We start from the raw sequence: 21903 nt of genomic DNA, 5'->3' as shown, positions 1-21903 counted from the left end.
AGAGAGAATTCTGGGCGGCTCACAAAGGCAATGGTTTCAAGGGCAAGGCGAACGAGCCGCATAGGGAACATGCTGTGTGTCTGTGAGCTGGAGGCGGAGGTGGCCACAGAGGCCTGTCAGGAGCTCACAATGACTTTGGTGGGAAACTTGGACCTTGATGATAAAAGCAGCAACGAGAAAATACATGGCCCTGCTAGGAACTGGCATGTTCTATTAGTCAAATACATGTGGGAGAGAACAGAGAATAGTTCTAAATTCTTGGACCCCTGCAAGTTGTTATAATCCTTTTTGTAAATGCCCAATGATTAAGGCATTTTGCTCTCTGATTTCTGTACAAAGCAAGCAATGGGGTTGCACTTAGTACTGTGTGAATTCTGCTCAGCAGAGCACACTAAAATGGATCTCCTCAAGAACTTTGTCAGCTGTAGAGCCTGGGATTAAATGGGAGCCTGGAGTTTCACACAGAATGGATGAAAATGTTTCTGAACACTTTAAGATATGAACAACACCTCAAGACTATATACACGTTCATGTATTCTTGCTTTCTGGTTGGTGGCATTCTCTTAAAATTCATTCTGAAAAATTCAAAATTTCTCATACTTTGCTTGAAGTGATCCCTATAAAGGGAGTCAAATTTCCTTGATATCTGGGAAAATCAGTATTTCTAAATTTGCTATGCACCACCAGAACTAATTCTCTCCCTGTGCTACTAAGGCAAACGAAACTGTACAACTTAATTCCACAAAAGAGAGGCATTTGTAGAAATACACGTTGGTATACCAACCCAAATAAGAGATGGAGGCCCAAGGGAAATACAGCAAATTAAAAACATTAATACCTTAATGTTTATTTATACCTTAGAAAATACATTTGTCTGTGCTCATGTGAGACCCACTATAGCCCAGTGTAGCAGTAAGACACTTATCCTCATTCTGTAGAAGAGGCAACAGGCTCTGCTGGGCTATGGTCTACCACTGAACCGTTAAATGGCTCAGCCCCTTGAATGAACCTCAAGCATCCTTGGTCTCAGAGGTTTAGGGCAAGGCCAGGCTTCCCACCACAGTCATCTTCTGCCATTCTCTCACTGATCAGGATTAGATACCCAGAGCACCTGCTTGGTATATGGCAAACACACCATGCGGAAAACAGAAGCCAAGCATCTTGGAGCCAGTTAACCATATTTTGGTCTCACACACTACTGGATTTAGAATCAGCTCTGCAGTGAGGACAGAGGAGAAACCCCTGCCATACTAAATACAGGTCGTGAAGACTTAGCATGCTGCTAAGAATGCTCTGATATTATATTTGGTTCTAATTAGCTGACTACCCACAGGCTCCTAGTAACAACTCTTATTCAATTCTTATTCATGGTCAGGACTGTTCAGCATTGAGTCAGAAATTCTCTTTGCTTCTCCCTTAGACTTTTTCTTTAGATCTTCAAAATATTTGGTCTCTTACTAAATATCAATAGATGAAAAGGGCAACCTGCGGTAACCTTCACTATGTTTCCCAATGAATATACCAGGAACTATTATCCTGGGCTGATATGTAAAGCTGTCAAGATTCTCCAGATCTGGGGAGTTGTCTCAGCTTTATCAGTAACCCAGACAGAATTCCTCAGATGGACTTAACCACTCTTAAGTCCTAGGTTCTTCCTCTTTAAAGAAGGACCAGTGGATTTCAACATGATGCTCTAGTTATACCCTGGTTCTGAGATTCAAAGAAGAATGGCCTAAGGAAAAAGCTGATATATATTATTTTACTATTTTGCCCTGCCTGCTTCTTAATCTAGCCTGCTCTGAATTTCTAAGCTTTGACTACTGCTGTCATCATCACACATTAGATGGGTTCAGTGATCCTCATTTTTTTTTTTTTTAATTTAAAGAGAAGCCACATGAAAGCAAATAATAAAATGTTAGATCTGCAGGGGCTCTTGGATATCTTCAGGCTCACCAACCAATTAACCAATGAGGAAAAACAGGACCTAAAAAGAGAAGCAATTGGCCCAAGCCCTCAGCTGAGAGGCAGAACCTAGAATCTAGATCTGTACTTAAAAAGAACCTGCTTAGGGTTCCTACCATGTGACAACTTTTGCCTTATCTGATTTCAAAGCTGCAACAAGTACAGTGAAAAAGTGTGTACACTCTTTAGATTTTCTTTCCTTCCTACAAAATTAGTGTCTGGGAAAAATGAGTTCTCAGATCTCTTCCAGGTTTAAGACCATTCCTTACCTTCCCATTCTTGGTGGAGATACCTTTCAATACTCACCCACTCCCCCTTGGTTGTGGTAAAGAAAAGATGTTTTAGCTCTCACAGTTTACCACTAACTTACCACAATTCACATTTTAATTCCCACTTTCCATTCCAATTAAGGTAGAAACTCTGTGTATAATTTTTTTTTAACTTACCATATCTGAAGCTTAATTTTCTTTCCATCCAGTTCTATCGTTCTGATTTTAAAATCAATTCCTGCCAGAAAAAGAAAAAGAAATGCTAAATTTCTCCAACTATAATCCAAGTCTTATTAGGAAAAGGACAAAGATTTCTATTGAAAAAAAAAAGCTCTCCAACGCACTGGAAAATGTGAACACAGAGAGGGTGTGAATGGTATGTTTCCTCTGAATACAGGCTGAAGAAAGGAATGCTAATTACTCTGCGAAGAATTCCCACACATGTTAAATGCAATGTATTATATGCCTCATTATTTTGATACAAATGGATCACATCCCTCGAAGTGACATAATTTAGATAGACTGAGAACATGCCATATTCTCGGCTTCCTGAAATATACACAAACAATGATTCCTACCCTTCCTGCCCCAGTCTTCCCTAAAAAATGCCATGAGACCTCTTTAGAATGTCTTCCTCCATTTCCTGCCATGTATTCTTTAAAACCTACAAGTGGCTAAGGAGAAAAACAAAACCCTAAGGCCCCAAACTTGCCTATTTTGCTCAGGGACGGGAAAACCTACATATTTATTTTATACAGCTACCAAGTATCCTATGTACAATTTAATAAACATTTCCTGCTGCTTACAGGCTGGAGTTGAAATAGCTGAACTGTAGGATTACCTGGAGAACTTTAAAAACTATTTAGGACTAGGTCTGTTCCTTTCCCCAAATTCTGAGATTCTGACTTCGTTGGTCAAGGGTAGGATCTGGGGCACCAGGGTGGCTCAGCATGTTAAACATCTGCCTTTGGCTCAGGTCATGATCTCAGGGTCCTGGGATTGAGACCCACATCGGGCTTCCTGCTCAACAGAGAGCCTGCTTCTTTTCCCCTCTATCCCCTGCTTATGTGCTCACTCTATCTCAAATAAAGGATGAAAATCTTTAAAAAGTAAAAAAAAAAAAAAAAGGTGGGGTAGGATCTATGCATTGGTAATTTTTAAAAGCTCTCCAGGTAATTCTAACCTGTAAGTAGCACTCAGGTGGGCCAGACAGGTTCCATGTAAAAGACGTTTGGGGGCCCTGGCAGTTAAAAGTCCAACCCTCTCTTACCCATCCACCCCCCGCAACCCTGCACTATGGTAGTTCGAAACTTATTAGAAATTTCAATTACAAAGAACCACAAAGTCCTTGACAAATATCAGAATGCTCCACACTTATCAGGAATAAGCTGCTACTCTTTGAAGGGACAAGTTAATGAATACAACCTGGAGGCAGTTTGCTAAATCTTTATCATCTGGCCACTCAGCTTTCAGATTTTTCTATTCTTTTGCATTCTGTTCAGAACCCCTTAAAAGCAGTTTCCATGACATTTCAAGAAAACGTGTCAATTACGTATCTTCTAAATTGACTTAAACATTAAATGCAGTTATGCTGGGAGGAGAAAAGCCTTCAACAGCTATGTTACTACAATGTTTCTACATATAAATATTGAGAGTACCCAAAAAAACTTGGAGGCTCACTAAAATCTCAGTCACTCTCCATTCCTTTAAAACATTTAGGAAACTTTCTCCCGATCCAGCCTTTTGTTTTCTGTACTTGTTAGAAGAATCACCTTTCTGTAATCTGAGGAGGTTCTACCATTATCTGTAATACTTCACCATCTTTTCACTATTCAGAGGTGTTCAGTGTTGAGAAGAGTTGGGACGAGTGGTATTTAGCTTCTGTTTACACTGCTGTCAGGAGCCAGCTGATAGACAAATGCACAGAGCAGAGCCAAATTAGCACAACTAGAATTTCACTAATAATAGAAAATGTCGTTTATATTATTATTGAAAAGCAATAGACCTGAAAGTCCAAAGACCTAGACTATAGGTTGGGTTCTGTCACTGACACCTTTTGGGAGGTTCTTAACTGCTCTGAACCTCTGTATCTTCATCCAGAAAAAAAGGGTGAGGGGACTTAATTAAATAACATGTTTGAATGTGCTCTGGGAACTCTGAAATTCCGTATCAATGTAAGATATTACATATTCAGATGCTATTATCCTATAGCTCTTGTCACCTGACACATGAATTATGGTAACAGCTTCCCAGGACTCGGTGCCAGCCTCTCTCCCTGGTCTAACTCCTCTCCAGGGTAACTGTCAACCATCTCTGAGGTAATGGCACCTCACTATTAAGGTGTGGGGTCAATTTCCTCTGCCTGGCAATACAGTCTTTGTGAGGCACTGCTCTCCTGACCCTGCCACCCTCAGAGCCTCTCTCCAACTGCCCCCCCCCACCTCCTCCCCTTCTGCCTGGCTACCTCATGCAGCAGCCTTCCCTGAAGATGACACTCCACCCATGGGTCCTCCCCCATTTCCTCCCTCAGCTCTTTCCTTGGTCACGTCCATCCCTGACATGACAAGTCCTGGCTTAATCCTGTGTTATTTGGTTTTGTTACCATATTGCTCTGAATTACTCTCAAATCAAGCAAAGGGTCCATCCTCTCTTTGATAGTTTGACTGCATTCAGAAACACATATACAGTAGATAATAAAAGGTTAAATACTCTCATCTAAGTAATCAGTAAGTAAAGGTCACATTCTACTAAGTATGGGGAGAACTAAGAACAACTTGAAAGTTCAAAGTTTTCTTAGCATACTGTAGTAACAATAGTAAGGATGCTAAGAAATCTATTACAATATGAAAATCAAGATCTTATAATTAGTTTGACAATAACAGCAGTAGACTACAGGTGGATTAATATTCACTTTAAAGATAACTTCCTGAGACTACTCCAGAATTAGAATAACCAGCCATAATACAGTAATGTAATTATATCAATTAGGATGCTCTCTGCTGCAAATAATAGAAACCTCAAATCAAACTAGCTTACGGTAATTTGTTGACTCATATAATAAGCCCAGTGATGAGTTGAGGTTCAGGGATGGCTCAGTCCAGTAGTTCCAGCTCATTTCTCTGTACCTCCTTTGGCTCTGCCCTCTTGGGAGTGTCAGTTTCATCCCCTGACTGGTAATGGTTCCTGACCACAAGAGCAATGCCGAGAAGAAAAGAGATCATCTTCCTGTGCCTCTCACTTCAAAGTGAGGAAATGTTTCCCCAAAGCCTCCAGCGACCTTTCCTTCATGTTTCACTTCTAGAACTATAGCCATGAGAATGTCATGTTCTAGAGGCTAATGCTGAGTTCCGGAACCAACCTCTGCCACCGGCAGTCACCAAGATTGGATTAAGCTAAACTCCTCCCTAAATTTAGATTGATCAAGACCCATCCCTGCAGCTGGGTCACTTCCCTGACCCCAGGATGGCTAAAAATAGGAGAGAATGGAAAAAGCTGTTGAATTGATCACGATATCTGTTAGAATGATACTCCAATCTATTAATTAGTAAAATTTTGTGTTCACAGCTATAGGAAATGGACAAATCATAACAGTCTGATGTGTAGGTTACCAGGTTTGATAATAACTCTAGTACTTCATCTAGCGTTCAGCCACTAACAGACAATATGAAGGAAAAAATGACAATGAGCAACCCAGGTAGTTGCCACGACATCTCTGCACTAATCCACGATCTTCACAGCCTGCAAGTCCCTGAGACTATAGTTCCAAAGCACTGGCCTGTATCCTAGCCTCAGGTGATGAGAGACTGCAAAGAAGGAGGGGGCTGTCAGATCAACAGCAGCAAGAACCGCAGCTCATTCTGGCAGGAAGGGAGCAACTTTTTTTCTTTTTTTTTTAATTTAAAGAGACCATACGATCTCAAAAATACAGCTTCTGAAGGGCATTACGCTTAGAGTAAAAAAAAGCCCTTCATATTTCAACAGTCTTTTAGAAAGCATCATTTCTTGGCAGCACATAATACAATAATTCATGTTCAAAATGACGACCCTGAGTCATCCCAACTCATGAGCAATCCCTCGGCCTGCCCAGCTGGCAACACAGCCCAACATCTACTCTCAGGAGACAAGACTCCAACACTGCTTCCATGTTTACTAGAATAAGCCCGACCATTAACTTCTTGATGGCTTTAAAGCAGTGCCAGTTTTGTCATTAATATTTATCTAGTCAATAGAATAGGAAATCTACATGGTAAGAAAACATTCCCAAGGGACTCAATGTCATTTTCATTTTGAATTTAAATACATGCACACAGACACACAAGAGTCTTTTTTTTTTTCCCCTTCCCCTGAACTGATTCTCATGCTAAGCAGTTACTCATCACTGATACATACTATACTCTGTAAGGAGGGAGAGAAGCCAGAAAGAATTCTAGGCTTGGAAAGAAACTTAGAGGTTCTTTAGTTTAGTCCACCCTGTGTGCCCAAGCAAACTGAGGCCCAGGGAGCCACAGCAACTTACCCAGATTCACAAAGACTAACTCAAAAGAGTCTAAAATCAAACTTGTCATTTAAAGATCCTTCCAAAGGCCTTCCAAAGAGATGTGTGCAAGAATGTCCGTATCTCCCTGGGGAGGCCTGCTCTTTAAGGGTCAATAGCAAAAGGTTAGCAACAACGGAAATGGCCCCCAGTGAGAGAACACCTTGGTATACAGGGGATATCCAGGAACAGTGACCAAGAGTCACATGTATCAACATGATTGAATCTAAAAACATAATATGAAGTGAAAAAAGCCAACTGCAAAATTTCCCAGAGTCAAACCATTCCTATATAATTTCAAAAGTACCCAAAACTATAGAACGTATCATTTATACATACATCCATGTGTAATTAAAGTATAAAAACATATGAGGGACGCCTGGGTGGCTCAGTTGGTTAAGCAGCTGCCTTTGGCTCAGGTCATGATCCCAGCGTCCTGGGATCGAGTCCCACATCAGGATCCTTGCTCCGCAGGGAGCCTGCTTCTCCCTCTGACTCTGCCTTCCACTCTGTCTGCCTGTGCTCGATCTTGCTCGCTTTCTCTCTGACAAATAAATAAATAAAATCTTTAAAAAAAAAAAAAAAAACATATGAGAATGACCCAACAAAATCCATATAGCTGTTACCTTTGAAGAGAAATGGTAGAAGAGGTGATTAAGGAGAGGTTCAGAGGGACTTCAATTCAATCATTTATTATTTCTAAAACTGCATGGTGGTATCTGAATGTGGGAGTGTTTTATAGTAGGTATACTCTGTATGCCTGAAATTCTTACTAATTTTTAAGAAGCAATAAGTAGTTATTTGAAAAAAAGTGGTATCTAAAGATATTCATTAATGATAGCAGAAAAATCTAACCAAATTTAGACATGAAAGGCAACTTTAAAAACATAGTGGGAGCTAGCAGTGGTGGAGGGAGTGGGTGGCAGGCACTACTCCATACCGTGCTACTCAGTATACAGAGGGCCTGTGAGCCTTGGTGACCAGGTGTGGGCGATAGCGAGACTGGATCAAGTTCAGAAAGTGAGGGGGCAGATTAGGGGCTTGGGGTAGCAAGGAGTGTTGGCTGCTCCGATTTTATGCAGGGAGTTCAGAGGCATTTCCTTCCCAGCCTGGAGGAAAAAGAAGGTTCTGTTTGGGCTAAGAATAATGAAAGAATACACATTTGGTCACTGTTGGGAGTGGCACTCTAGGAGAAGAACAAAGGAAATCTGATTTTCCATTCCAGTGGGAGAAGGAAGAGGATATTCTTCCTCCACCCTCAGAACTCGGGTAGGGAGCTGTGCCCCGTACCTCTGAGGAGTAGGTAAAGTTGTACTTGAGGCCTCTGCATTGTCCAGGGTGACCCACATTAACAAGAGCCAGTAGAGACCTAGCAGCGAGGCTCTAGGGAGATGTGGCCTGAGCTCGCCTAAAGCATTGCTTATCAGATATTTCTCAGAAACCAGCAGTGTGGTTGGAAGCAGCCAAGAAGGGAGGGCCTGGCCTGCAGAACAGAGGGAAGGAACCTTTGAACTTGATCCACGTCCATAATTAACAGACCTAGTAGGGCAAAGAAGGTTGGAATGAGCAGTACTGGGCCCCCTTTCATTCCACAAATTAGATATAATTTAACACAGGGAGGGAACAGAATGACAAAATTATTTTACACTGATGTCAATTAGTCAGCCAACAGATGTTTATTTACTAACAACCTTTTCTGTTTTCAGAGCCTAGGGAGGTTGTTCTGGGTTTGTGCGGGAGTGTGGAAAGAGTATGAAGGACATCGGCTCCAGGCCTCAACAACTCTGGAGCCAGCTTAGTCGTCCTGACCGTCAGGCTTGCAGTGATCTGGATGCATTTTTGCCCTGTGGGTCCTGTAGCTTAGAACACACAGAGCTCTCTCTTCTACCTTACAACGGTCTTGGGTTACTTGGTGAAGTAGGCTGACCCAGGACAATCGGAGAGGGGAGGGCAGGGAGAGAAACAGCAGAGACCTTTTACTGACATGTTTCACACCTGGTTTCCACTCAAGTGCATTTATAATCAGTCCACTTGGGCTGCAGCCAAATTATCCATGGGGGAAAAAAGTCAAAATTCTGGGACACTTAGCATTTCAGTGAATGATAGCAATGCAAAATTCTAATGCTCATGGAGCCATGTATCAACAGCAAAAAACACAGGGTATCTATCCCCTCTGACCCACTTTAAGAAGCAGAAGTCCAACACTGCACTTTCACAATTAAAAGGGGAAAAATATACTTTGCTTCAAAAGTACATTTAGAAACATCTGTGATCCCAAACTATGAGAATATGGGTTATGTGGTTGGTATATTTACATGTCAGAGGTATTCCAGAAATAGAAAAAACTGTCCTAAATATTGAAATCTACTTCAGAGAAATGCTACCTTCACTTCCTTGAGATTTTTATTATTAATGATGAAGATGCAGTATAGATGGATACTGCTATTTTGCAACTTTGACAACTTCATTTTGCTTAGGCTTTTTTTTTTTTTGGGGGGGGGGCTTTTAAACACCGAGGTTTAATTTTAAATGTGGACTTTTAGGGGCACCTGGGTGGCTCAGTGGGTTAAGCCCCTGCCTTCGGCTCAGGTCATGATCCCAGGGTCCTAGGATCAAGCCCCACATCGGGTTCTCTGCTCAGTGGGGAGCCTGCTTCCCTTCATCTCTCTCTGCCTGCTTCTCTGCCTACTTGTAATTGCTGTCAAATAAATAAATAAAATCTTAAAAAAAAAAATGTGGACTTTTAAACATGGGTTTTGGAGTACCTGACTTTAGGACAATTAGCTAAAACCTCTAATTAGAAAAACAGAGTACTGAAATGGGAAAAAATAAGAGTCACAGATTGAAGCTTCAAAAATTTTTTTTCCCCAAAATAAAGGACTTGGAGAAAATGTGTTGAAGTAGAAACAAAGTTAAGAAAATGTAACTTAGGGGGCGCCTGGGTGGCTCAGTGGGGTTAAGCCGCTGCCTTCGGCTCAGGTCATGATCTCAGGGTCCTGGGATCTAGCCCTGCATTGGACTCTCTGCTCAGCAGGGAGCCTGCTTCCTCCTCTCTCTCTGCATGCCTCTCTGCCTGCTTGTGATCTCTCTCTGTCAAATAAATAAATAAAATCTTTAAAAAAAAAAAAAGTAACTTAGATCGGGGCCCCAGGGTAGCTCAGTCGGTTAAGTGTCTGACTCTTGATTTCAGCTCAGGTCATGATCTTTGGGTCCTGAGATCGCCTGCTTCAGGCTTTGTGATGGGGTGGAGCCTGCTTAAGATTCTCTCTTCCACATCCCACTGCAGGCCCTACCCCCTCAACGCCCCCACTCCCACCCCCACCCCCGCCTCCAAAAAAAATAAAAAAGAAAAGAAATAAAAAAAGAATGACAATGAAAGAGAGGAGTTCAAGGCATTGTTCTTTTGTAAATACACATTCTGTAAGTTCATAAAAGCATGTTCACCAAGTACCAATTTTGCCGCCTATATTCAGAATCATTTAATTTTTTGTTTTGTTTATATTCAAATTTATAATGTGGTTTCCTTTCTGAAAATCAGAAAGTTTAAAGTTTAGCAGAAAAAAAACATTAAAAGTAAGCTCCGAAGGCATTTAACAACAGTTTAAATGAACATAGTGGTCTGTGAATATAATCTGCCCTTTTAAAAAGACACCTACTATACCAAAAAGAAGAAAGAAGTTTTCAGATTTCTTTAGTTCCTCTATTCTGTGAATAGGAAGCAATAACTTAAACCTCATTTATGGTATAAATCAATAGCGACACACAGTACTCCTTCCTACAGAAAAAGCTACACATCTTTACATTGTTTTAAAATGTCAGGACACCTGGGTGGCTCAGTCTGTTAAGCATGGGTTAATGCCTTTGGCTCAGGTCATGATCCCAGGGCCCTGGGACCCAGCCTTCATAGGCCTCCTTGCTCAGTGGACAGCCTGCTGCTCCCTCTGCTTATGCTTTCTCTCTGACAAATAAATAAAATCTAAAACAAAAAAAAGCTTCTACTTGTTGCCGAATTAAAGTCACCTCTTGGCATTCTTGGCGTTAAGACAGCTGTACCTATACAATCTAATCATACCAACAAAAGATAAACTCATAAACTAATTTTAGAAATAAGGAAGAATTTACCTTTTTGAGCCATAAATGTACGTGCGGCAGATACAAAAACAGTGCAGATAAGAACAGTTTTAAGTAAGGTCTCAAAGGGCTTTATAGATTAAATTATAAAGATCTAATTAACCCTTAAAATGTCTTTGGGAAATAAAAGGTAAAAAAACAACTCATTATGTACCAAATGATAACTGCTAAAAATAAGCTATGTGTTGAATGACAAAAAGTTTTCAATGCTAGAACTACAAAAATATCAAGAGAAAAAAAAACAACAACCCGGAAATAGCAAATGAGGTGCAAAAAGACAGCTATCACTCAGATGAAGTATGCAGGAACACCTAGGAAGGACAAGAATTTTAAATCTGATTAAGGGGCCAGCAGAGATTATCCAGCATTCAGTTCACCACTTGAGAATGGCCAAATGAATGCATGACAAGTCCCTTTTGCAAATCTTGCATTTTCAAAAGGAAATGTGTTTTAAGTGTTACTCAATCTGGAAGTAGCAATGTGCTTGAAGTTGTTAAAATGTGGGTTTTAGAGGTCTTCAATGAACAGATATTTTACATTCAAAAAAACCTCTTTTCATAAAGAGCCTAATATATGAATTAAGCTTTCTTGAAAAATAAAAGTTCAGAATGCCTCAGAGATTTCCATTCCTTTCCCCATTATTAATTCATGACCATCTCAAGAACCAAACTGCTCCCAAATAAATGAAAGCAGCCACATCTCCTCTGCTCCAGCCACTGTTTCTGAGAAAGTGTACCTCTGTAGCAGGCAACCCCCCACCAGTCTGAGTCACTATCACTTTCCTAAACCTGGAATTTCCTTGTTTGTCTCTGACAACTCAGGGTCAGGTCTGTTTCATTTAGGGTGAGGGAATACTGTGGTTATTCAGAAAATGAAAACAGAAAAGCAAATCCCTGATTTGACACACTGTTGCTGTGGGAAAACTCTACCGCCAAATCACTGGAATTATCACTGGAAAAAATTACAACTACATTCCAATGATGTTGCACCAAAAATGCAGTAAAACTGATCCTTTGGCTCTTTCCAAGTATTGACTGTATAATATTTTCCATTCACTTGGAGGCAAACGAAAGTTAAAAAGAAAATAATACATTAAAATAATATAACTAAGTAACAACATTATGTGTTGCAACTAACTAAAAACAAATGACGTATTTTTTTTTCCTTTGAGAATGAGTTCTTAAGAAAAACAAAGAAGATTTTATCGATGTAATATATCAGTTAACAACTAGGGCTGAAATAAACTTTAGCTATAATTTTGTTATTTTTCAGGAAAATTTCCAAATCACTTATTTACAAAAGATTTCAGCTTATATTGGTCCAAAACGCAAAATGAGTAATTTTGCTCACCAAGTTAATACAAACCAACTTTTCTTTTTTAATGGGGGAGCAAGTGGGTAAGCGTCTATACCAAATTACGGCAGGCTGAAGAATCATCAAAAGTCATAATCTCTTTCCTGCAACACCTACCTCACCCCTTCCCACCTTCTTCTCCCACTGATGGTTCTCAAGATAAAAGAAAGGTGATCAGAGATTATAAAGTAAAAAAACATAACTGCAAATTCATAATGCTGAGTCTAGTTAGCAAAAAAGCCTTTTCTTGATCAAAACCAGCATCAATGCCACAAAAGTACAGTAAAATTAAGCAGCATTTACAGCTCACTGTAGCCAGGGTGACAGATGGGTAATTATAATAAGCTACTGCTAATGAGTAAGGTTAAAACAAACAGATGGGAGTATATGCAAGTAAAAGGATGACACAAAGATCAATAAAAATGGAAGGAACAGAATATAGTTTTTCCCAGTCAAAGATGAAAAACTTCTACAAATGATTATATCACCCGGATTTGTAAACACACTCCCTCACAATACCAAAGTTTAAAGTTCACAGCACTGTAACCTTATATGCAAAGGAAGACTTCCATGGGCCCACTATGCTATCATATATATATATATATATATATATATATATATATATAATATTATATAATTATTATATATTATTATATTATTTAATTATATTAATATATTTTTATATATTTATATATATATAAATGGCTATCCACCTCTACATACTTAAGACATTTTACTTACTTTAGAGTGATAAACATTCTGCCACCTATTATATAATAATTATATATCAAAATATGCTACCCTCAGACTTCTCATTTGATCATTATGCTCCCTATTTCCAAATCCCAGTATTTGGGGTTAGGAGGAAAGAAAATCTAAACAATTATATATTATATAATTATTATATAATAATAATTATTATATAATAGGTGGCAGAATGTTTATCACTCTCTAAAGTAAGTAAAATGTCTTAATTATTATATAATAATAATTATTATATTTATTATTTATATCATATTTATTATATATAATATATAATTATATATAATCAATATAATTATATATAATTAATTAATATATAATTATTTATTATTATATAATTTAATTATACACACACACACACACACACACACATATATATATATATATATATAATAGTCACCTATTACTTTTTTGGGTTGGCTTTTAACAGAATACAATGATACCAACACCCAGTACCAACTGGGTTGGTAAATCCAGATCCTCTCTTACTCACGTTTCAGATCTACAGGATGCAGTCTGGACTGATGAAGGACAGAATACTTCATATTTTCTTTTGTTTCCCTCTTCCCCCACCCATTGCCACTTTAACTTTCAAATACAAAAGAATGAGGGGCGTCTGGGTGGCTCAGTCAGTTAACCCTCTGACTCTTGGGTTCAGCTCAGGTCATGATCTCACAGCTGTGGAATCAAAACCTGCAGGAGGCTCTGGGCTCAGCACACAGTCCGCTTCAGATTCTTTTCTCCCTCCTCCTCTACCTCCTGCTCATACTCTTTCTCTCGTTCTCAAATAAATAAATAAATAAATAATAATTTTGGGGGGGCGCCTGGCTCAGTGGGTTAAGGCCTCTGCCTTCGGCTCAGGTCATGATCCCAGGGTCCTGGGATTGAGCCCCACATCGGGCTCTCTGCTCAGCAGGGAGCCTGCTTCCCTTCCTCTCTCTCTCTCTCTCTCTCTCTCTGCCTGCCTCTCTGCCTACTTGTAATCTCTGTCAAATAAATAAAATCTTTTTTAAAAAATCGTTTTTTAAAAAGACAAAGAATGATAACTCTATCAAAGCATAAAATGAGTTGGCTATCAAAATATGCTACCCTCAGACTTCTCATTTGATCATTATGCTCCCTATTTCCAAATCCCAGTATTTGGGGTTAGGAGGAACAAAAATCTAAACAATATGGACAAGAGATCATTTCTAAAAAGCTATCCTGATACCTGAATGGCTCAGAGAATCACCCAGTACCACATGAAATAATTTTCCTAAAATTGACAAAAAAATTTCAAATTATACTTTATCAGCTTATTTTTATTAAACCGATTTCAAAGCGGAACACCCCATTCAAGGCTCTCCACCCCCACCCCCAATAACTAAAAAAAGGACCCAGGCATCAGAGCAAGAAAACTAACTGCACAGTTTCCACTCTGTAGCCCTCAATCTTGAATAAAAGAATTATTCGCTTATGTTTGTCTTTACCCACTTCTTCCAAAATAGACTACTCTTTCCCAATCCTGGAGGAACGCATTAAGGATCACTGAATGTTAGCACCTGTCTTTCTCAGGCAAGTTTTCAAAGTTACCAATACAAAATGTGTTTTTTAACAGGTCATAAGCAGGAGGTTGCCCCAAATGACAGGCATGCAAGTAAGATATAGAAGACGGTTGGCAGTCTTCAGCCTGATCTTGGGTCCTGGAGGGCAATGACCCTTACTTCCCACTACAGAATACGGAAGAGTGAGTGATTTCTTCTTTGTATTCTTCTTCTTCTTTTTTTAAGTAGGCTCCCCACCCAGCATGGAGCCCACTGTGGACTCAAACTCACGACTGTGAAATCAAAAACTGAACTGAGATCAAGAGTCAGATGGAGGCTCAATCCACTGAACCACCAGGCACCCCTGAGTGTACACTTTCTTGAAAATAACACACACACCTCCCACATCCTCACCCTCTACTTCCCAAGACTAGACTAGCCACTAAAGGCTGAGTCTTTTTCACCATGAAGGAATATTTTTAAAGTATATATAGATATATTATATATTAAGAGTACTATATTTTAATATATTAAAAGTAACCCTTGGTCATTGTGAATATATAAAGAAACTTGGAAAGCAGTTACATTATAACATTACAAAAGGAACAAGATATAAATGAACTAGGTTGGGGCGCCTGGGTGGCTCAGTGAGTTAAGCCGCTGCCTTCGGCTCAGGTCATGATCTCAGGGTCCTGGGATCGAGCCCCGCGTCAGACTCTCTGCTCAGCAGGGAGCCTGCTTCCTCCTCTCTCTCTCTCGCTGCCTGCCTCTCTGCCTGCTTGTGGTCTCTCTGTCAAATAAATAAATAAAATCTTTAAAAAAAAATGAACTAGGTCTATAACATTCAGTAATTTGAAAAAAAAAAATTCCACATGCTGTAGCTGAAGTAGTACTCACTAGGACTATACTTCAAATTCTAGATTAAATAAGTAAAATGAGTATATGCCATTTCTCTGGGGGGAAAAGGTATTTTAAAAAACACACCAAATAACTAATTCACATACTCCATCTGAAAGATGGAGACTAAAGACTGTAACCATTATCTACCAAGGAGACTGGACAAATCTGTCCCTCTTTCCCTAATTTCTTCAGTTTCAGTTTATTTGCTGTCACTTGCAAAAGAACGTATGGGAAGACAAAGAAAGGGATAAGGAAATGTGAGCTTGCTTTCACGTGATGTGTCTTTGTGGCATCTGCAGAAACAAAGCCAAGAAGAAAGACATCTGAAGATTTCATTTTTCCATGCTATCCTTGTCCTTAATTAACGCAGATAATTTTGAGTCTGCCGTACTATAATTTATTAATCATATTCAATTAATCTAATCAGCTGTAAAACAGGAAAGGGCAACAGAGCTAGCATTAATAAAAGTGAGCTCATTGGACTTTAAAAGCTGCTCAGTTGAGGCTCAAGGCAAATTCCCATACACATACACACACACACACACACACACACACACACACACAAGGGCAAAAGTGGCCTTGGTGAATAATCTGCTTTGTATATATTTTTTAAAAGATTTTACTTATTTATTTGACAGACAGAGATCACAAGTAGGCAGAGAGACAGGCAGAGAGACAGAGAGGGGGAAGCAGGCTCCCCGATGAGCAGAGAGCCAGATGTGGGGCTTGATCCCAGGACCCTAGGATCATGACCTGAGCTGAAGGCAGAGGCTTTAACCCACTGAGCCACCCAGGCGCCCCTGCTTTGTATATTTTTAACTCATCTTTCTACTCATGAGGCCCCACATTACACTGTGGTTTAGAAAAAAAAAAAAAAGGCAGGTGTATACAGATTATTTTAAAGTAAATAAAGGGATATAGTGGATAGAGAATTCCAGCCTTTAGGTGTATGGCATATAGACTGAGCCAGACTGTTGTCATATATAAAAAGTTGAGAAAAAGCTAAACATAATCCACTTGACCACTGAGGTGGAAATTTTACCTCTGCAAATGAAAAGGTGGTATTTGCCAACATCTAACCAGTGTTTGGCAGAGCCAAAAGTACCCCGGCATCACCCTAACTGTAACCCTCAGTTATCACTATAAAAAGCAAAAACAGAACTCCCCACTCACATGATCACTTTACAGACACACTGTCATTTCAAGGATGTCCTCAGGCAAGCCTGGGGCAGGATTTCCACATCTGGTGGTTACAATGTGAGTACGCCCAGTTTGGGCAGCGTTGCCATTAGATCAGGAAATGTGTACGACAAAGGACTTAAGAAATAAGAAACATGATACACAATGACTATGTATTTCTAACCCCAAACAGTCTGTCAGCAGATTGAGGAGCATGAGGGAAAATGTCACTGGCCATTTTGAGAAAAGAAGAGATCATAACCACTGGAGTGCAATTCTTTGCATGAATTTCTGAAAGTAACAGAAGAAAGAAAGAAAAAAAAAAAACCTGTACATTCAGAAAACCTGATATTTAATCTACTTCAGATAAGCCTTTATGGGCCTCAAGGCTAGAGTCCACATTTGGATATTACGATACAAAGGGCAGAGAAATGTCAGATTTGGCCCTTTTTCAACTGTGCAACCAATTCCAATTCTATGTATGAGTACAGTCTATTACTCAAATTACAAAACAGAAAACTGATTAGCTACACAAAGATCCACGAAGGAGTGTTCAACCACATAGGACACACAGTGAAGTTTAGCTTAGTCAAATGGAAATCAAGTTAATTAATGAAAGGACAAATTTCAATATGTAATTTTTTAAGACTATTTATTTACTTGACAGGCAGAGATCACAAGTAGGCAGAGAGGCAGGCAGAGAGAGAGGAGAAAGCAGGCTCCCTGCTGAGCAGGAAGCCCGATGTGGGGCTCGATCCCAGGACGCTGGGATCATGACCTGAGCCGAAGGCAGCGGCCTTAACCCACTGAGCCACCCAGGTGCCCCTCAATATGTAATTTGATAAGAAGTCTTGAGCCTGACATGAGCTTGACTCTTTGCAGGCCCTGAGCAATACAGAGATGAAGTTACAGGCCTGAAAGAGTTCCTAGGCCATGACTGGTCATTACACTCTCTTACCGGAAAATCCTATGCTTCACTTCTGTCTTTTGTAAAAGGTAACATTCTAAGGCCTGCTCCTCAGGAGCAGGAACCAACGATAGATGATGAACCCACAGAATACACAATTTCCTAAGATAGGGAACTGCCTGCTTCAATTCTGTCACTTCCATAAGCAAGCGTGTAATTATCTCCCCAAAGGCTGAAAGTAAACAAGTGGCATTTGTCTATCACAAATGGCAAACACGGTAAGGCAAGTTTTCACTGTTTAGAAACCAATTTGACTTAAGGTTTCAAGACAATTTAAAAGAAAAAGGAGGGGGCACCTGGTTGGCTTGGTCAGCAGAGTGGGCGACTCTTGACCTAGGGGTGGTGAGTCTGAACCCCATCCTGGGCAGGGAGATGACTTAAATAAATAAAAAAGTAAACTTTAAAAGGAAAAAAAGGTACTCACTATACCATCACCTTCACATTCCCTGCCAATACTCCAGTATAGATACTATCGTCTTGGTCAAGTTTGAAATTTTCTCTGAACTCTAAGAACTTTAAACACGAGCTGAAAATCATAATGAGCAAACATAATATTCACAAGGAATGGTAATATTAAAAACTCTGCCAGTATTAATTTATATTGGCAAAGGCTAGGGAGCTCAGCAAACCTCTGCAGATCTGCTGTAATCTTGAGTTCCTGACTCCAAAGTCCTTTGTCTGATATGCACCATGAGATCACATTAAACAGCCACCATTTACTATGAACTTACTATGTGCCAAGTATAACTCCAGGAAATAGCTACCATTCCCTCCATTTCACCCAGAAGGAAGCTGAGGCTCAAAGAGGTCATGTAACTTGTCTAAGATGACAAGCTGGTGAGTGGCAGAGCTAGGTCTGGCCAGCTCCTTTCATTGGGCCATCCACTATGCTAAGGACGAGAATTCTGTGGCTCAAGTGGTGAGAACAGGGGGTTCACCTTCCAGAGGCCCTCCCCACCACGTGCTACTAACTCAGATTACAAAGGACTGGGGAGGAGCCAGTTTCCAACAGAGAACTGAAAGCTGAACCCATTTCCAGGTCTTCTCTGTATCAGGAAAGAAAAAACAGGTCCACTCTGAGGAGACCTGAACATCAGATATTCAATCTTTGAGTCCTTGGAGTATGCACAGTGCAGTCACTGCATTAAAAATTCTTATTCTGGATTAATCTGAAATAGATCTGATCATCCTGGCATCTTCCAAACTGGAAAAGACACCATCACTGCAAGTCTATTTTGAATTAAATTAAATCTTTCCCCCAAGGCAAGGTACCAAATAAGGGGAGTTCAGAAGAAAAGAGAAGAGGCAATTGTCTGCTCTTATGACTGAAATCCATCTCATGTTAGTCTCTAAGACTGGGTCTGTGACACGTATGCTGCCCTAGGGAACGTGCTCGTGGTTCTGCAGGAAAGCTAGGAAGAACCAAAAAAGTTTGGGATGCCTGGGGTATTATCAGTGGTCAAATGTACTTCCTGGCCACTTGGAGGATAACTTTTAAATGCACATTAATGTCTTCCAACATGAGAGGAATGCTTTACATAACTCGTCTCTATCTAATTGTGGTTGGACTTCCAACTCTGAGTTTATAATGAGAAAGAAACTATGATGGAAATAACTACAAGTGTTCATAAAAATTTTAACGGCCATAGACAGTTCTGTGACATCACTGAAGCGCCAAGCTCAGTGCTCTTTTCACTACATCACACTGCTTCATCAGGAGACAGTTGGATAATGAAATGGGTTATTTTAAGATTTTATTTATTTATTTATTTGAGAGAGAGACAGTGAGAGAGAGCATGAGCGAGAAGAAGGTCAGAGAGCGAAGCAGACTCCCCATGGAGCTGGGAGCCTGATGTGGGACTCGATCCCGGGACTCCAGGATCATGACCTGAGCCGAAGGCAGTCGTCCAACCAACTGAGCCACCCATGCGTCCCTGAAATGGGTTATTTTAAACCTATTTCTGAGGCTGCACCACAGGAGAAAAAAAGAAAAAAAAAAAAAAACACTGTAAAAGATAGAAGAAAAACTTATTTTTTGGAGCAGTGTATACGTTATAGTCCAATCAGGAAAAAGAAACCACTTCCAAGTATTTACTACATAAAGAATTTAATGCAGGGAATTGATGACAACAAGCCATGAAGTTGCTGAGAACCAGAGGAAATGGTCAAGGGTTTAGCAACAGCAGGAAGCCAGTACCAGGGCTAAGCTGGAAAGGCAAAAGGAGAAGGTGTTGCCCAATAAGAGGGTGGTCCTGTCCAGTGAAAATGGGAGTCCCAGAGAAACAGTAGCTTCCTCTCCTAAAGAAGCTACCCGAGGCACAAAGGCAAAAGGAGAAATACCCTAGTGTCTCCTTGTTTCCTCCCCTCACATCTCCTGACAGTGTCTCTGTCTAAACCCAGTCTGAAGCCACCTAACCCAGGAGCCTGGGCAGGCAAAGAGGGAGGAATAGAGCTGAAGGAAAGCTAACCAAGGATACGGTTAACCCTTAGCTGCATGAATGAAATGTGTTACTATTACATGCCAGAGACCTGGGAGCCAAGTAACAGCAAGTTGAATGATAATCAAACATGATTTCCTGTTACCATGAGATAATGTTATTAATTATTTTCAATAAGTGCTTTGAGGAAAAAATTGCCACCATTAATCTGTGGGCCTGGGGCAGAGGGCAAGCACCTGCATCGATCTGCAACCATGCCCTGGTGTTCAAGGAGAAGCCCTCAGGGAACCCGTCTAGGAATGCGGCAGGACCCCCAGCTGGAGGGGGAGGCAGCCCTGGCTATTGCGATCTTGCAGACAGTCAACTGGGCAGTTGGGGATAGGATGACCTGGGGAACTCTGAGTGTCATACGCTGGCAAGCCAGGAATCAGGCCTGTTCCAAAAAGGAAGTCTGTCACTGAGTCAGCAATGTTGCCAAGCCCCAAGCCCAAGCAGTCCCAATATAGCTCAAGGGTGCCTTTGGACAGGGTGACTCCAAGCTTCCTACTTATAATAATTCCATCTCAGGACTGGCTTCCAGCACTGCACTTACAGGGAAGCCTCATCTCTATTTATAATCCCTCCCTTCTCCCAAAGTAGACTGTAAGCACCCTCAGGATGTGGGGTACCTTTTCAGCTTATGAAATGCTAAAATTATCCATCCACCTTAAAATACAGATCTCCACCCAACATACCCAGCCTTACTTCTCACAATTCCTCTGAACACACGCTCAGAAGTGCCTCCTTCATGCTCCACTCTGATATTCCCCACCTCTAAGCATTTGTCTGGATTCCCCCACTGTCTGGAATATTCTCCATCCTTCCCATTGGAATGCTGACAATGGCTCAAGACTCAGTAACTCTACTTTCTCTGTCTTCCAGCTATCGTAACTGACTCTGCTCACTCTCTGCCCCAAATTCCTAGAGAATTTAGAATAAGTACCATTGGAGATGGCATTTAATTATTCTTTTTATTTCACAGGACACGTTTTGCCTTCCCAACTAGATTTAGGCAGACAAACGAGCCCAGTGATACAGCTGAGTAAGATGTTTACAGGGTGAATGAGAGGTAAGTCCTTATGAGGCAGGAGCCTCAACCTCTACTTAATAGCAATTCTTTCAGAACCTCCCTCTTTTTTGCTGAGTACACTACAGGTACTCAAAAAATACTCCTTGACATTGATTAATAACTTCTGAATACAATCAGGTTCACACATCTCCAAACTAATCCTCTTGGAATGCCATCTTAATGACTGACAAATTAAGTTACATATTTGGATAATTTTAGGTGCTAAAGAAAAGACAAACACACACACATACACTAAAATATTTTCATTATTGTTAAAAGAACAAATCACAACATAATATAGATGTCTTTTCATTTTAGAATGGGAAAAAAGACAACAAGGCAGTCTCTTCTAGAGATATAGGATTGAATTAAAAGTTCTGTTACCAGAATGCCTGTGTGGCTCAGTAGGTTAAGTGGCTGACTTTGGCTCAGGTCATGATCCCAGCATCCTGGAATCAAATCCCACTTCCGGCTCCTGACTCAGCAGGGAACGTGCTTCTTCTTCCCCTGCCTCTGCCTGCCACTCTGCCTGCCTGGGCTCACTCACACACATACAAACTCTCTCTCTCTCTCTCTCTCTCTCACACACACACACACACACACACAGAGATAAATAAATAATCTATCTTTAAAAAAAATTTTAAAAGTTCTGTTAACATTATCTTAATTCTAATTCTTAAAGTAACATGTTAATTTAGATATGTTTAGGGGCATAGGTGATTTTTAAAAATCCACATGCAAGTAAATAAAAACCAATTCTGTAATTAAATCAGAAGG

General features: G+C 40.3%; 1 protein-coding gene across 1 annotated transcript in view; it reads right to left on the bottom strand.

Moving 5' to 3' along the window:
* The window catches only part of RAB8B (RAB8B, member RAS oncogene family), a 61280-nt gene that overhangs the window by 13071 nt on the left and 26306 nt on the right, over positions 1-21903 (bottom strand). Inside the window, exon 2 of the mRNA XM_059372209.1 lies at positions 2409-2469. Within this exon, the coding sequence (XP_059228192.1) occupies positions 2409-2469 (61 nt within the window). The remainder of the gene's footprint in view (positions 1-2408; positions 2470-21903) is intronic.

This window comes from Mustela nigripes, chromosome 13, assembly GCF_022355385.1.
Source record: "Mustela nigripes isolate SB6536 chromosome 13, MUSNIG.SB6536, whole genome shotgun sequence".
In the NCBI taxonomy this organism is placed as follows: Eukaryota; Metazoa; Chordata; class Mammalia; order Carnivora; family Mustelidae; genus Mustela; species Mustela nigripes.
This window is presented reverse-complemented; position numbering and strand designations above follow the sequence as displayed.